Source organism: Taeniopygia guttata, chromosome 5 (assembly GCF_048771995.1).
Source record: "Taeniopygia guttata chromosome 5, bTaeGut7.mat, whole genome shotgun sequence".
NCBI classification, from domain to species: Eukaryota; Metazoa; Chordata; class Aves; order Passeriformes; family Estrildidae; genus Taeniopygia; species Taeniopygia guttata.
The window spans coordinates 47,264,403-47,281,882 of record NC_133030.1 but is presented as its reverse complement, the minus strand read 5'-3'; the positions used below and the strand labels follow the sequence as shown (position 1 = coordinate 47,281,882).

The 17,480-nt window shown below is 38.6% G+C and overlaps 1 protein-coding gene across 4 annotated transcripts in view; it reads left to right on the top strand.

Moving 5' to 3' along the window:
• KCNK10 (potassium two pore domain channel subfamily K member 10) overlaps window positions 1-15,021 on the top strand; it is a 58,162-nt gene extending 43,141 nt beyond the window's left edge. For all 4 annotated transcript variants that reach the window (XM_072930322.1, XM_030274807.4, XM_072930324.1 and 1 more), the window contains 3 exons: window positions 2,531-2,717; window positions 5,863-6,005; window positions 8,041-15,021. In XM_072930322.1, the coding sequence (XP_072786423.1) occupies window positions 2,531-2,717; window positions 5,863-6,005; window positions 8,041-8,652 (942 nt within the window). In that variant the 3' untranslated portion in view covers window positions 8,653-15,021. The remainder of the gene's footprint in view (window positions 1-2,530; window positions 2,718-5,862; window positions 6,006-8,040) is intronic.
• The last annotated feature ends 2,459 nt before the right edge of the window (window positions 15,022-17,480 follow it).

The window sequence follows — 17,480 nt, the reverse complement described above, 5'->3', positions numbered from 1 at the left end:
TTCAGACTTTTCAACCTTTAGTGTAATATAATGTGATTATTTATTTATTTATTTATTATAATAATGACTTGGTGACTTGGTGTAACACTGCAGTGGACTACGTTTTTGTAGTATGTCATTATCACAATGTACAAATTCCATTAGTAAGTACAATTATGTCTTAGCATTTTTTTTCATCTGTAGCAGTTAGACTCTACTGTGAATTTCCTCTGAATGCATGCCTAACTGTAAAAAGACCCTCCTTTTAATGTCAGTCCTGCATTTCATGTGTTATTGTTCATTAAGTAATTCTTTTTCTGAGTCCTGCTTTTGTGCTCTTTTCAGCAGCTCTAAAACTGCTGTGCCTGATTCAGTATTGCTTTCTGCCTTCGTTTGTACTCCCAGCTGCTCTGCTTTTGTGTGACTGACAAAGGTGCACAATAACCATGAGTCAGGCCTTTTACAGATCCTTTCATTAAAATTGTTACCATTTTTACTTAAAAGAACCAAAAGCCTTTGGCTGAGTTTATCGCTCATAGACAAGAGGATGGCCTGAACATTTGTTACTGATTTGAAGGGCATTCTTTTCATTCCTGTCCCTCTCATGAGACAATTCTGACACACACTGAAATGCATTTTAATTTTTTATGTGTGGGGGCTGGAGGAAGAATTACTGTACATAACTTTGATGCCATGCAACTCCAAATGACTTTTTGTTCAAGGATGCCCAAGAGGGACTTGTCTCCTAATTTCCACGAGGCAAGGTTTCTGGCATTCCATTTTTATGTATGAGGAAACTGAAGCATTTAGTAGATGTAAAGAAGTCACCTTGGTCAAACTAGAAATTAAACATCAATTTGGTTAAATCCTTATTCTCACTGAAAAAAAGCAGGGGTGCCAATGTAGGACACTATGTAACAGCCATGTGATCTGTTCTTTTCCTTTCACTACTCATTGAATAAGTCTGAAATCTTGCCATTGTGAAATATGTGTCCATACCTCTTAAAGAAGATAGATTGTCCTTTGGTATTTTAGCAAAATACTCAGAATGGCTCTTTGATTAAAGAAGCAATAAGGAATTAATTCAGATTTTCTAATTTTTGTGTTGTTTTTCCCCTTGGTACTTGGCAGTTTCTTCCATGTCTTATATTTGGCATTATATTACTAATCTTATTGAACTATTTCTATTCATCCAGACACAGAAAATAAACACACACACAAATAAAATAATAAATGTAGGGATCATCTTAAACAGTTTCAGAACTAAAAGTATCTATGAAATATGACATATTTATGCTACCTGGTTCTGAATGCATCCCAGATCAGAGACCCATAATGAGGGTCTGGCACTGCATCTCTAAAAGAAATGCTTCCATTTTAGGGGAAGGACAGTACTGCTCACAAGCTGGTTATATGTTAACCAGTTCAGGCAATATCCCTTCTATATATTACAAAGATAACTTCTGAGATCTTATTTCCTGTCTAAGGCAATTCCTTAATCTGAAATGAGATCTCATTCCTGGGTTGAGATGCTTGATTTGGAAAACTAATTTGGAAATATGACTTACATTGACCTCCACATTTCTTTTCCAGGATAAATAGAGAATTTACGCAGCCACTGAAATTAATCCACAGTAAGGTTTCTAATAATTTACAGGTTTCTCATGAAACTTTATTGGGTGCTGAGTTTATTCACAGCAGGGGAAATCTGAAATAAATCTGACAGAATCAATTGTGTTAATCCAGGCTTTCATCAATATTAATAGAAACAAAATCTAAGTATATATTAAATAAATTGAGAGTTTATATGATTTGGGAGTGTAAAATATTACAATTACACTGACTATATTTGAATTCAGTTTACAGAAGCCAGTAACACATAGTCTTTGTTCAAGAGCTTTCCGTGTGGATTTACATAGGTAATTTTATCCCAGGCTGTTTGGTATTTGACATAAATCCTTTTTTTCTGGACTAAACCAATAATACAGCTTTCTATTTTTGAAAAGAAGATTTAATCTTCATATTTGTGAATGAAAGCTGGAAATCCTGAGTCTAGAAAACCCAAAGCATGAATTATTTCTACATAAAATTGCACCTTTTCAGTGAGGGAAAAGGGGTTTATTTTCATTTTAATCTTGGTCCTGTTTGTTGAATGCTTGGTGCTGTTGAGGCAATGTGGGTGTACACATATTTGTATGGAGGTGTGAATGTGCACTTTTTCTTACACATTGAACCTGATATGGAGCATATTGATGCCTTTCTGGAGCTCAGGAATGTTTTTCCAGGTTGTGTCTGTGGTAGATTAGTCACTTCCTAGTGCATAGAAAATGGGAATCAGGATAAAGTGGGGCCACACATGGGGGTTTAATGTCACCTGGACAGGATTCTCACTAACAGGGAGAGAGAGTTGTATTCCACCCAACAAGCTCACAAAAGGCAGAAAGAGACTTAGCTGGTGACACCAGCATAATCAATGTGTCATTCACAAAGAATACATTTCCAGAAATCCACTCAAACATTTTTTTTTCCCTGTTATTTCCTTTTTTTCTAGAATAAACAAGTGAGTCAAACAAAGATCCGGGTGATTTCCACCATCGTCTTCATCCTGGCAGGCTGCATTGTCTTTGTCACCATTCCTGCATTTATCTTCAAATACATCGAGGGATGGACAGCCTTGGAATCCATTTACTTTGTAGTTGTCACTCTGACCACTGTTGGCTTTGGTGACTTTGTAGCAGGTGAGCAGCTTTGAGCCAAGATGCTGTGGACAAGGGTCTTGGCTCTTAGAATTTGTTTTCTGGTACAGAGAGGAGGCTTTTCACAATGTGTTATGTTCCAATGAAATGATGCCAGGTGTTTCTGTTGGGATTACTGTGCAGTATGACACCAGGCTGATTTAAGGTCCAGGTGCCTTGCCATTTGTAGATTGTGAGCCTTTAGCAGTGTAGATTACGGGAGCCTGGAAAGTCCTGATTATCTTTTATCATGCAATGAATTATGCAAAAGTAAAATTACTTTCCCATTGAATTAAAGATTTGTATTATTCCATTAAGCCTCAGTCTGAGGCTGACTGCAGACGCAAGTAGCCCAAATGATGAATGGAGGATGCTTTTACAAAGGACAACTGAGCCATAGGTCTGTAGAATTCTCTGGTCAGATGCAGCTGTGGGCTGTCACTATAGGAGCTGCAGCATTTCAAAACCTGCATTCTGTTTCCTAACCTTGGCAGAAATTTTGACATTGCAGTTGCCCTGTTAAGCAAAACTCTTGTAGGAGAGAAGGACTAATGGGGTATGTATCTCAGTGCTTGGGGGAGACTCTCCAAGATTAATACAGTATGAAAAGGAACTATAAATATCTACCCATATACAATTTCCAAAGAGGGAACTGAGATAGTTGGCTGGAGAGATGAGACTTATTTTTTTTCACACAACTGCTCTGCTAACAAAAAAGGTGGTCAAAATAAGTGAATTTTTCCCCATCAGCGCATGACCTATACTTCTCATTCCTGTTAGTGGTCCTAATTAAGGGTATTAAGTTGCCTGTGTTAAAAGCAGCCATATTGTGCTTCTTAGTCCCTATAAACAGAGTGAGTTAAAAACATCAAATAAAACTAAAACATTTTCTTTGCTGAAGAACAGTAGACAGGTCTTTTTTGTAGAGAATACTCTAATCTTCCTTTTTTATTACATACTGGCATAGAAGAAATGAGCTATTGAGAAAAAAAGTCACTGAACAAAGAAAGACCCAGATATAAAAAAGAAAGTTTTAGGAGCATTCAGTTACAGAAGTGATTGTGTGAGCTTTGTCCATTTTTACCACATAGACATGTAAAGGAATTCACTGATATTCTTTGAGGTATCACAGTGTGAAATAAAAATAATTTGCAATATTTTTCTTAATAATACAACATTTCAGTATTGTTTAATAATGTGATAATAAAAAAGCTCTGCATATTAAATTGTTCTATATGCTTATGGTTAGGAGAATATAATCCACAGCTGGGTGGCTATAACAAGTGGGTTTTTTCAAAAATCATGTGGAAGACCCTGAATAAGAAATCTTCAGAGGAATTTTCATTATAAGAGTTTAAGGCAGGTGATCACCAGGAGATTTGGGGTTTATTGCTGGTTTTGAGAGAGATTTTCTGCCCCTTTCATTTTCCGCCACTTTGATCTCTCAGTATCTCTGTTTCTTCAACAGCAAATCAAAAATACTACATCTTAATGGTGAAAACAGCATCAGTGGAGCTATGATGGCTTATTCCACCTAGAACAAATCCCAGCTCTAGGGAAAGTGGGAGGTTTTTGTACTACAGTTGGAAATAAAATGGTGCATGGAGCCTGAAAAAATACAGAATCTGATAGGCTGAAAAAAGTGGTCTCATACTTTCTCGGTCACCTGATTACTGTGCAAGATAGATCCAGACAATCCATTTCCTAGTGAGCTTCCTCAGGGACATGTATGATCAGAAGAGGCTTCTTGTACCATAGCAACAGCAGTCCTTACCTCCCATTGTTTCAGACTCTTAAAGACTGGAAAAAAGGAGTGTGATTCATGCAGTCTATGGGGAGAGATTAACATCAAAACCAATCTTTGGGTCTCTGCCAAGTCTCAGATGTCTGACCTTCCACGGTGGTGTTCAAACACTGTAACTACACTTGTATTGAATCTTGATAAAATTAAAGAGTCATAGAAATGTCTCAGATAGTGAAAAGCTATCTGAGGGAAAATGCTGAACTGTGTCGTCTGGTGATTTTAATGGGGAAAACCCCTAAAATCACTCTGCATTTGTACAGAGGTACAGGTGTCTAGCTCTTTCTAACCAAGGCTAGAGTCCAAGAAATGTGCATACCTCTGCCTGAGTCTCCTGGTAGGCTTGCTCTTCGGACAGGGATTTGCAGAGGTACCACCAAGGTGATGTTCACTTGCACTGAGGGATATGGCAGTGCCCATGGGGCCCTACAGACTTTCCTGCTCAATCTCATCCTCTCAGGGCTATGCCTGCCTCTCACTGGCTCATTGTTGCAGTGTACATAGCACTGTGATGGGACTGGGAGTCTTGAAACTGTGGTTGCTTTCTTTTGTAAAAATTTCTATATTTTACTCTGTAGTAGGCAGCAACCTGGCCGCTACCACACTTATTCAGGGGTCTTCATAGTCCATTAAGTTTGCCAAATGTCTCACTTCTTCTTTTGCCAGCTCATCCATAGACTTAGATGGAGAAAAATATAGTATATTTGTTGCTTGGTTTGATTCTTATCTCCTATGAAGTCACTGGCTAGAGAATGCATCCCTCTGAATGATACCCAAGATTATACAGCCTTATTTTCAGGGCTAATGAATGGTTGTCTTCCTGTCAGATACCCTGATGTGGAAGTCAAAGCTACATTTTTTTTTTCCTGCACACATATCTCTCAATCCTGGAGCTAAACCCAAAAACGTCTTGAAACTCTATAACTTAAAGGGGTTGATCTGTAAATTTTCTTAACTAGGAGGCTTCAGGCAGTTCAGAATAAGGAAGACTGTCTGTATTAAAAAACTTTTTTCTTGGACAGGTGTTTGTGCTGTTGCAAATACTATCAAAGTAGAATTTTAGAGCTGCTTCAGCTTATGAACAGTACAAAAGAAAGTATTTACTGGGCACTCTGGCAGGTCACATAGCAGTAGAACAATAGGTAATTTTAAAGACTTAAATTAAAACAGACCGGGTTCCTCCCATCTGACAGGCTTTTTGTCTTATTATCAGAACTACAGTGCTGTTGACAAGAGTTAGGCAAGAGTTAGGCAAGAGTTACTTTTAGGCATTTTTCAGAATTACAGATATTTTGTAATTATTTTGGCACCTCATGATTTGTAAGCACAATTATATGCTTATTTCAGGAGGAAATACTGACATCAAATACATGGAGTGGTATAAACCGTTAGTGTGGTTCTGGATCCTTGTTGGCCTTGCCTACTTTGCTGCTGTTCTGAGTATGATTGGAGACTGGTTAAGAGTCCTGTCCAAGAAGACACAAGAAGAGGTATGATCAGTAATTTATCAGTGGTTTGTCATTTTACGAGAGAGATTTAAGTGCCTGATTCCTGCTTGTCTACATAAGGATGATGCTCTGCATGACCACTGCTCAATATGCCCTGTGGTTTACTTCACTGTCTGCCTTTGGTATACAGTTAGCTCTGATCTTTAGCTCCTTCACAAATGAGGAGAAAAAGCAACAGAAGCAATCAAGGTGGTTACACCTCTATCATTACTCAAAAATACACAGAACACATCAGTAGGATTGCAATTATGGAATGAGATGCCAGCCTCTACTCTAAAACGAGCTATGAAATTGTACTAAAAATTTCAGTGTCTTCTCTTTAAAAATTAAGAGATTTTTCTGTCTTTTCCTATGCCAGACAATATGGTTCTGAATAGAAGTTTAGATTCAGGTCCCTTACTGTGTACTCTGCTTTTAAAAGTTGAAGAAACTGAGTAGTCAGCATCAAGGACAGCATGACTAAATTCACTCAGAATATGCCCTCCCTGATTCAAAAAGGATACTGCTCTATTTCTTATTTTTCTATTTTGCTCTTTCTATTTTCCATACTTATTTGAGTGGGGATATTTTCCACACTCAAGTAAGTGTGGAAAATAGAAAGGTAATTGCCATGCCTCTAGAGCGGAAGCCTGTGGTAGAGGATGTTAGTAATATAATTTCAAATTTTAAGGCAACCCTGCTTTACTAGAAAAGTTTACCTGGCAGGGTTAACCAAATGGCAGGCAAAATTTGGCAGGGGGTAGTGCTGTTTCTAATTTTTTAAGGCAACCTCATCACCCAAGGCTTGGTGCATCTCCATTAACAAAGGGGACTGCAGAGAGTGTGGCTGTTCTGTTGAACACCAGGCACCTACAGTGAGGAATCTGATCTCCCACAGAGATGCAAGATGCCTTCTGCCACAGTGCTAAATGGACGCTTGTACATCTGGCCTGCAGAAAAAAAGATGACTCCTTGTGGGTTATTGGATACAAAAACTTGAGTTTAGGCTGCAGCAGTTCAAGCAAACCATTGACCATGTTGGGCTCCTGCAGACACTATACTCCTGAATCTGTTTAGCTGAACTTTGAGAAAGGCCTGTTTTAACTGAATTATTGCTTGGTTATTTATCTTGATTTTTCTCATTTTGGAATGCATTTTTATTGAATACAGCCATCACTTAGTGTTTTATTTTTAGCATTATTCCAGCCTCCAGTGCAAAGGAGTAAAACAGAGAAAGACAGTAGGACATTCAAGGATATGCTTATAGAGCCCATACAGAATGTGTGTTGAACACTCCTCCAGATGGCTTGACAGTGTGGTATTTGGACAACTGTGCAATGGAAACCTCCATTAAAGACAGTTACATTTATCCCTGAAAATGAACCCTAGACTGGAGAAGTCAGAGGGCCATTTGAAATTAGCTAATGGGTAATTACTGAGTTGTCCAGAGGTATAGGTGTATACCTCTTTCTAACCAAGGCTGGAGTCCAGGAACTGGGTTTCCTGGTAGGCTTCATCACATAAACTGCTCTGTGACTCTGTGGCTCTGAACAGAACCTTCAGTGGGACTAAACATCTGCATCCATGAGCAATACAGGAAAACACATTCCTGCTGTACTGCTGCACTGGTTGTTGTGCTGTTCTGAGGTGTAGTGGTTCAATTATATGTGATTACCTTTGCCCATTCTTGACCATCTACTGCTGACATTATGAGTCAGGAATTTTGTTCTTAATCAAGGATGGATTAGCATGAACTTGTCCTACCATGTAACACAGCTATAAAATGTGTGTGGTGGCAAAGTGGCACAGGCAGATGAGTTCTATGTCACAAAAGCCATCAGCTGGTATGTTTAGAGTTTTCCCAGTGTAAGCCCTTTACTACTGAAGTTTGGATCCAGATGGACGCAGTGGAGATGGGACCTCTCCCTAATTTCATGCCACAGAAGAAAGTGTCTGTGTTACTGTTCTACGGGAAAGATTTTTCTTTTTTCTTTTCTTTTCTTTTTTAAATTAATTTCTATTTCTTCATGTTGTGAAGGTTGGAGAAATAAAAGCCCACGCAGCAGAGTGGAAAGCAAACGTGACGGCTGAGTTCAGAGAGACACGGAGGCGGCTCAGCGTGGAGATCCATGACAAGCTTCAACGGGCAGCCACCATCCGGAGCATGGAGCGCAGGCACCTGGGCCTGGAGCAGCGAGCCCACTCCTTGGACATGCTCTCTCCAGAGAAGCGCTCTGTCTTTGCTACCTTGGAAACAGGGCGCTTCAAAGCCTCCTCGCAGGACAGCATCAACAACAGGCCTAACAACCTGCGCCTTAAAGGGTCAGATAAGCTCAACAAGCACGGGCAGGGGGCCTCCGAGGACAACATCATTAACAAATTTGGATCTTCCGCTAAAATGACCAAAAGGAAAAATAAAGACCTCAAAAAGACCATGCCTGAGGATATGCATAAAATTTATGAGAACTTCAGAAACTATTCCTTGGATGAAGAAAAAAAGGAAGAGGAGACAGAGAAGATGTGTAATTCCAAGAACACTTCTAGCACTGCAGATCTGACCAACTGTATCCAGCAGCACTCAGACCTGGAAAATGGAGTGTTTCCCAATGAAGCCAAAGAAAGGAAGCATAAGAACAAAGTGTTACTTTAAGGCAGAAGTTAATGTAAAAGATGATTGACTTGAATTAGCAATGTTGGTTTTTTTATATATATATATTGAGACACGTGCCTTATACAGACTCCTTATTCAGTCTGAATTATATAGCATCCAAGAATATTTCACTGTGCCATAAAGACTCAAGCTTGCTCTGCCAAAACAAATCAGGAATGCAGCACTGCAGAATGGCAACAGAAAGCTACGCACATGGAAACTTCAGCCTGTATAAGATTACCAGGGCAAGACACAAAGGAAGGGATTGGACCATGGCAGTATCACCAGAGGCCTCCTACCATGGTGTGATATTAGACAAAGGGCAGCTATGCAAGCAGGGCCTATGAAAGGGATGAAACACAGTGTATCTTTGTAATGGAGTATGCATCCATAAAGCCTTCCCCTGGTGATTAAAAAGAGGAGAAATGATTGGAGTGAACTAGAAACTTTCAGTAATGCTTAGTTTACATTTTGGCACGTGATCCAAGCTAGATTTTTTCCCCCCCATACTGGAGTCAGATGCATTACCTTTCTAAATGCCAAAAGAATGTCCATGGACACAGCTAGCAGCTGGGTGCTGGTTGGAAAATCAACATTGACATAAGTAAGGGTTGGATTGCTCTTTTCATTAAAAAAAAAAAAACAAAAAAAAAAAAAGAAAAAGAAAAAAAACAAAACAAAAAACTCTGTGGGTATTTATCTTAAGCAATGAAAAAAAAAACAAAAATAAAAGAAAATAAACATGGATTTTTTTCCTCATGTAGGAAAATTCAGTGTAAAGTCACAGCAAGAAGGTGCACATGAAGAAAATACATCTCATGTTATGTTGTTTAAAAGAAGAGAAACATAAATTTAATGATATTTGGCTAAAAGTATAAAACAGTGGGCCAACTTTTATTTTTAAAGAATTTCTCATTCACACTTTCCACCATTAAAGAAGTCCCTTTTATTTTAACACTGTAAGACTATAAGGACAGAAGGGAAGCTGTAGCTTTTGCATGTCAGCAAACTGCTGTTCTCTAGCTGAATCTGAATTTCTATAAATAGACATAAAAGCATATATGTGATTCAAATGAGGGCCAGGGCTACCATAGAATCTCAGGGCTCTCTGCTCCCTTTTACTGGGTTTAGTTTAGACATAAGTTGCTGTCATAGTCTCAGAAAAAAAAACCAAACAAAAAAACAAAAAACAAAAAAAGAAATTTAGGAAAAAAACTATTGTCGTAATCTTTTAAGTGCTTATAGCTTTAAGTGCCATTAATGCTGTCATATTTTGTAACTTTTTAAAAAAATATTTTGAATGATTTTGTTAATTTCCTTTCAAGTACAATCATTGTTGAAAATTTCCTGTCCCTTTTATTGATAAAAACTAAACATGAACTCTCTGCATTTCTAGACTAAAGTGAAATATAACTAAACTGTGGGCATTTTTAAAAATCCTTTGTGCTGTCTGGGCATATGGAGATGAAAAATAGAATTGTGTTTTCAAAGAAAATGCTGCAAAATAATTAATGGGAACTGCAAAACGTACTAAATTTTTTATAGTGTTGGCCTGTGGGCTACTGGGTGGGCCATTGCAGATAGAAGATTTTGCATGCTGGAAATGAGATACACATGATTGTACCAGCAATGCTAAATATTCTTGCAATTCAAACTGTAGGCTTATAGGTAAGGTAAGCATGGATGTTGATTGCAGAGACTCTTGCAAGCTAGTCAAACATGCAGACATCCACAGGTCATACAGACACAGACATTTGGAATTGCATGCTGATGTCTATGTACACAAAAGTGCATGTATCTGATACTTTCTGAGATTTTATGCACACTAAGACAACTCAAAATCAAACTGGCCACCAGAATTCAAGATTGCCATGGCTATGAATGGAAGCATGGCACTATGTATGCAAATTTTGAGTATATATGTATATATTTGAGTCTATATATACAATGACTCTGCTGAATTTGCAGGAGTGAGCCAAATTCCACTAGTGCAGAGGAAGAAAGAAATTTTTAGTTAGTTCTGTCAGTTCACTTCTCTTAAAATGTCTTATCATATTTCTAATTTCATTATCTGTCTGAAAATCAAGAAAAGCAACATTTGAAAAATTTCAGGTCATTTGGGATTGCTCTAACTCAGTAAGATCCAAGAGAAAATTAATTCTGCTTACTTCACCAGTGAATCTCTTAAGGTGCAGGGCTGCACTCTGGCTTCACCTTACCAGAGACAGGGCAGTAAGCCCAGACCCTGGAGAAGGTTCCACTTAACTCAGGAGCTGCCGTGGCCTCTGGAGAGTTCTGTGCCAGACAGTCCTGTGGTTGGCTTCACAAACACGCTGGCTTGTCACCATCCTGGGATCCCATGCTCCTCAAGCCCCAGGCAAACACCAGCAAGGTGCAGATCTCCTCAAGCTCTGGAGCTCTTTAGCCTACCTGTTACTGCTGCTTTTGGGCAGGCCTTGAGTTCCACATATGAGCAAATGTTCTGAAGTCTCATGCATGAGCATCACTAACTCTGTAGTGTCAGGATGGATGAAGCATATCTGGATGTACTAAGGCTGTTCAGATCTGGTGGTTTTTTTGGTAGGAGGTTAGGAGTGAAAGCTACAGTGTAGATTTGTGTTTGAATTCCAGCAAAAGTTCAGAAGTGCTGAGATGTACAATTTGGGTCTGAGAATTGCAGTAATTCCTTGTTACATCATCCTGCGCTTTGCATCTGTGAAGGATCTGGCACCCAAAAACATCTCATCGGACTCTGAAAGCATGCAATACATTCAGTTTTGCAAATACTTCTCTTTGGTAACCAGTTGTCAAGATCAACATCATGCATACAGTGTTATCTGTCCTTCAGATGAGTTCTTCTCACAAGAAACGCTTGCCTGCAATAGAAAAGTTCTGCATAGTCACACAGACATCTGCAAGGATATAGGAGGTGCATTTTCTATATATGAAATATAAACTTTAGCCACTGCCAGGGCATTTCTTCTGATTAGGGTCAGGGAAAGTAATGTCTGTCTTGTAGGAATTTTCTGTGTGAGCAGGGAGTTGGACAACAGGCAAATCACAGAAAACAAGTCAACATGGAAAAGTGAGGAGGCAAAATTTGTTGGCAAACTCAGAACTGTTTGATCTGATGCAACAGAAGAACAATGACATCTTGGCATACTTTTAATTGTAACTTTCTGAGTTATCAGTCTGTCCCCTGTCCAGATTCTAGGTGATAGTGTGTGTGTGTCATTCTAGTTTCTGTTTGGCCATGCCATGCCATGCAGCAGCCCCTGGCCGTCATTTTGTCAGCTGTTTCTTCAGCATCCCGTGGTTTGGGATATAATAGTTCAGGGACAAAAGGTGATGCTCAATAAACTCTCAGTGAGATACTGAGCAGAGCATTTGATGACCTTTTATACGAAAGCAAAATGCTCTCTTTCATTCCTCTCCATTTCTTGTGTCTGCAAAACTTGCTGAGAAAGTTGCCAGGCTATGACAGAAGTAAATAATTTCTGCTAGATGATTACCTATTAAATACCTCAATATACATAATTTTTATTATAATATGGGAAGTGCAAATGGTGTATTTCATAGGGAGCCAGACAGAAACATCTTGACACCTAAATTGACATTTTAATGAGCTAAATTGCTTTTCCCTTTTTAAATGGCATCCCTTGGTTTTAATTGTCTGCAACAGCCTGAGAGAGAATTTCAATTCAAACATCAGGTGTTTTTATGGCTAAATTTCTCATCTTCTGGCATTTTGTAACACCTATAAAAAACTTGTCAAGTTATTTCTAGTGAGGCTATTTCATTATAGAAAAGTTTTAGCAAAAGTAGTCTAAACCATATCCAAAACTTCCTTCTCTAAATTAGGCCCTTTCCCAGCAGCCTGAAAATAAGAAGTCCAACAAAAGGGTGGGGTATGGACTTTAACTCTCTGATCCTGCCCTGAGCATAACATGATTTGACATGGGAATTGGGCCCTGAAAAAATAAGGAAACATGGATTTTATGTAGATGCATCCCTCTCACACAGAGGATGACTCAGATGCTGTATCCCTACAGCTTTCAGCTCTGCAGTCCCACTTTCCATTGCCTGTGCAGGAGAATTCTGCTATGTCACTTTGGGGATCCTTCTGAACCATTAACCATCATAAGCATCGCTGAACTTGTGCAGATAGTGGTTTTCAGAAGATTTGTAATTTTATTACCACTTAATAGGGAACATTATTTCTAATAAATCCTAAATATAATAGTAAATAAAATACAATAATCCCTCTTCCCTCCCCCTGTGATTTATATTCATAGAACCTTATTTGGATTGTGGCCATCAAATTATAAATCACCTGATCTTCTGCTGCCAGGCTTTAGGATGTCGCTAGTACCAGTCTGCTTCCTCCAAAGCCATTAAAGGACTATGCTAGAGACGTTATGCAAAAATCTCTAACCCATAATAAATAAAATTATGTCTGAGTTCAGGTTATTAAAACCTTGTCCTTAAAAGCCCTTCATTGAAGTATTTGTATTTATGCTGTACATGGGCTGTTTGTTTGCCAGCTTTGGTTTTCTCAGGGGTTTATTTGTGTTGTTAAGGTTGCATGATGTCTGCTACTCTCACTTTTCCCATTGTCCGCTAGAAATAAATTATAGGTAAAGACCAAGCATCATGTTATCTTGTGTACTAACCTAGAGCAGGAAGTCTCCTACTAAACAGATATGAATTTGAAAGGTGACTGGGAAACTTTTCAGTCCTCCCTGTACATTTACTGATTCTGAGCTACATTTTGTCTAATCTAGGCCAAAATCTGCCCCTGTAAGTCTCTGCAGTGAAGCGAAGTTGCCTCGTTATTTTTAAGCTTTTTATAGCAAATGCTTGCTGTTATAACTCATCTCTACAGTGCAATTTATATTTACTAGAATGGCTTTATATCAATACTTAACACGATAAGCTCAGCTTCAGAAAAAGTTCCCTGGGCATTTAATTATCAATGAAACACAAGGCAAATCAACATAAATCTGCAGAACTCAAATAAAGGCTTGTAGATTAATGTATGAAACTGGTGGGGTGAAATGTATCACCAAAAAAATGTACATCTGAAAATTCATTTGGGTTGCTGAAATTTTCCCAAGGTCCCCATCTCCTTTACTATCAGTAACAGTTACTCTTCTTAATACCATTCCTAAACTGGATTGTATTTTTTATCTCCAGCCACTGCAACTGCAGTTCATAACATTGTCAGTCTCTGTTGACTTGTGTTGTTGAAATCATGGAGGAAGCTGTTGCAAAAGCTAATTTGGAGCTGTCCTGATGTAGCCTGTGCATAATCTGTGAGCTAGATCATGTTGGGATGGGAAAGTCATCCTAAAGGCAAGCCTTATCCACCACACTGGTGAGTTCTTAGGAACCAGATGGAGAATGGCCCCATGCTAACACCCCTCATGTGCACACATAACTGGCTCTTGTGCACAGCATTTCTGGTGATGCCTCCTTGCTCCATGCAGGTAGATGCAAACTTCTTTTTCCCTTCTCTCTGGTTACAGGTCCTATCTGAGCTAAGTCTTATCACCAGGAAATGACAGGGCTGGTTGCTGCTTTTGGGGGAAAGGGGATATTTCTATAGTATTTAGCCTTTTGAGGCAAAGATTATCTGCTTTCCCTCGCTGATCTTCAGAGCAAAGCAAAGGCAGGTGATACTTGACATGTGAGAATACTTCATCTCCCAAATATATTCTATCCCCAAAGTCCTTTTTATTGCGAGAGTTGGATGCTCTCAAGAGGAAAGCTTATAGTGCCTGTTGTGAGATGTAAGCTGAACATACCAGCTTTCAGCCTACCACTTAGCAGTTTCTCAGATCCTGGATTCATATAGTAGCTTTAATTAGAAAAAAAAAAAAGCAGAGTTTCCCAACAATTTAAATTTATTCAGAGCAGTGTATCAATGTAGTTTTAGAGTGATTTTTTCCCAAGTTTTAATAGAACTTCATTTAGATCTTGGACAGTACTGAGAAACTACTATTAGTCTTTTTCAGCTTTGTGTTTAAAAAATAAGTTTCTTAAAATTTGGGGAAACATTTTTTAATGTTCTAAAATCTTTTCCTGATCAACCTCAAATTATACTATAAACAATCAGTAAAACCACTTGCAAGGGTATTCTATCTACTTTGTTGTCTCTGTCCCTCTTTCACTCTTTCTGTAAGATTCAATGGTGCTTTAGAAAGGCATTCTCAGAAAAATGAAAATTTCAGAAATGTCATTACCAGAGTGCAGAACAGAATGTGCTTGTACCAACTTGATAAGTTTTGCTGCTATTGTCTTTATTTTATGATGTAATGTTTTGAAAGATTAAAAGAAATTGCAACAAAGACCATCCAGATGAAAACATTTACCTTGTTGGTTTTTTTTCTTCTCTCTCTGTTGTCTTATAATCCAGCAATGGGAGACGAACTGTAATTAACATCCTATTTTGTGTATCTCTAGAAAACAGTGCATGCTGGTAACATCATTTTTCCTGGACCTTTGAGCATTTTTTTACCCCTTCTACCTTTTCTCGGTTGATGATCCAGATTCCCATATTTCCTGGGTGTCTAATCTGGGAAGCCATGGTGCTTGGCTGGTTTCAAAAGAGACACACAAGTTTCCAGCCATACTTCTATTCATACTTAGCCATTTCTGCATTTAATGACCAGTCAATAGGGAAGCATGAATCAGAATTTTGATGAGGCTCTGTCTCTCTTTCCTAGTTTCTTTACATAGAAATTATTTGCCAGAATGACTGGAAGAATTGACAGATGGAGAGATGAGGTGAAATTTTTTGACCTTGGGAAGCACAAACAAGGTTGTGGTTGACTTTTACTGTGAATTCTTTTGTGGTTTTGTGGCTTTTTTGATGTTTCTGTGTTGACTACTTTCTATGTTGGGCCTCAGATTCCCTCACGTCTTGACTTCCTTTAGCATGGGAAATTGCAACACAGGTCAGTCCACTCAGAGGGTGCAAACTCTTGAGCTATGGTCCCTTTTGTCAGCAAAGTGGGGTGAGAAAAAATTCCAGTAATCGTGGTTCATAGTTCTTCATAGTGTGTATAGAGATCCCTCATGGCTGAGCCTTTGCTTGACTTTGAGGAAAAAAAACACCAAACAACAAACAAACCTTCTCTGGATTGAGCAAAACAATTTCCCTTGTATTTGTGCTATGTTTTATATGCTCTTTGTTCTATTCAGTCCATACTGATTCTTGCTGCTTGTTGTGTATTAACTGGGCAAGTCAATACATATTTCTCCAAAGCCCATCTCCATCTCCAAATTCTCTCTCTCTTCTCTTATAAGTCTCTTAATTGGACCTACTTTAGATACCCTGTATCATTCTTATTTTTCATGAAAAAATGGTTATTTGTATTTTCAGGTTTATACATATTCTGCCTATTCACTTGATTTCCAGGCCCAGATGTTATCAAGCTACAGCTGTTTGCTCTGACTTTGTGACTAATTGCCTGGGATATAGAGATTGCACTTAAGTTTCTGGAATCCTCCAGGAAATTGACCTATTTAGCAAACTGACCTACATCACTGTTCCAAGAGGTGATTGAGAAAGACAAAGAAAAGAAGAAGAAACTCCAACGAGCCAGCAAAAACCAAAGGGTGGATGTGTGACAAATTGTGAAATACCTTCTTATTTCGCCAAAATCTGTATGCAGGATGCTGAGGTTTGCACTAAGATTCTTGCTGAAAAACTATTTTCTCAGTACAGTCTGCTGTTTTGCATAATATCAGCTATTTTTGAAACAAATTGTTACATGGTAGAAAAACAATTAAAGTTGATTTAAAAGCATTAAATTAGTATATAATAATAAAGTCACATAGTAAAAGTGAATACTTCAGGAAGGAGTATCTCACAGAGATTTCACAGCACATTTTTTGGCCTGGCAGTTGTCACTGCTTTCTAGCAAAGCTTTAGATCATTTCCACGGGGAATCCTGGAGACTTTCCCCACTGTAGGAGACTGCCTCTGGGTCATCCTTTCCTTTCATTCTGACACAAGGTGCTGATGTTTTTCTTGGTGGAGAACTCTTTTGATGGTGCCATTTCTGAAGCAGAGCAATGTAAATGTCATTATTTAACTTAACAGGAAGGATGGACACGATTGGTTTGACTTGCAGCAATTAGCTAAATGGACCTGTGCCACTATTTCCCTCTAAGTACAATTATCTGACTGGGAAGAATAAAGCTGAAAATTAAGATTGTATTACATTCCAAAGCATGTGGTGACTGTGAATCTTGGTGGTGCATATGAAGAACTTGCTTCCCCCTTGCATGAATATCTGGGCAGAAAAAGAGACACAAAAAATTCCACAATGGACAGAGGTTGTGCCTGCATATCTCTTCTTCCTACAAGGGTTTATGGGAAAAAAACACCCAGTGCGTTACAGGGCACAAGCTGGGAACACTATGATTGAAAAAGAAATAAAACAGCACATAAACTGAGGCTGTTTTGCAAAGAGTCCTTAAATACAGACAGAAAACTCATGAGATCATTTTTATGATGTCAAATTACAGACCTGAGAGTGAGTTTTAAGATGTAGCAGCAGGAAAAACAAGAACCCTGGCAATCATTGTCACATCTGTTGAAGTGTGGAGAGGCTGGAGCAGGGCTAATCAATATCTCCTCCACAGTGAATAGAGCAGCAGGTGTTTGAGGGATTAAGCACAAATGAATGATGACTGTGTGTTTTATAACAAGGGAAATAATAGGCACTCTCTGAGTAACAGCAAGATTTCAGGTGTACCTTAGGTGACAAAAGATACAAGTTGTGCTGTTGGATTTACACCAAAATGTTTAATCCTCC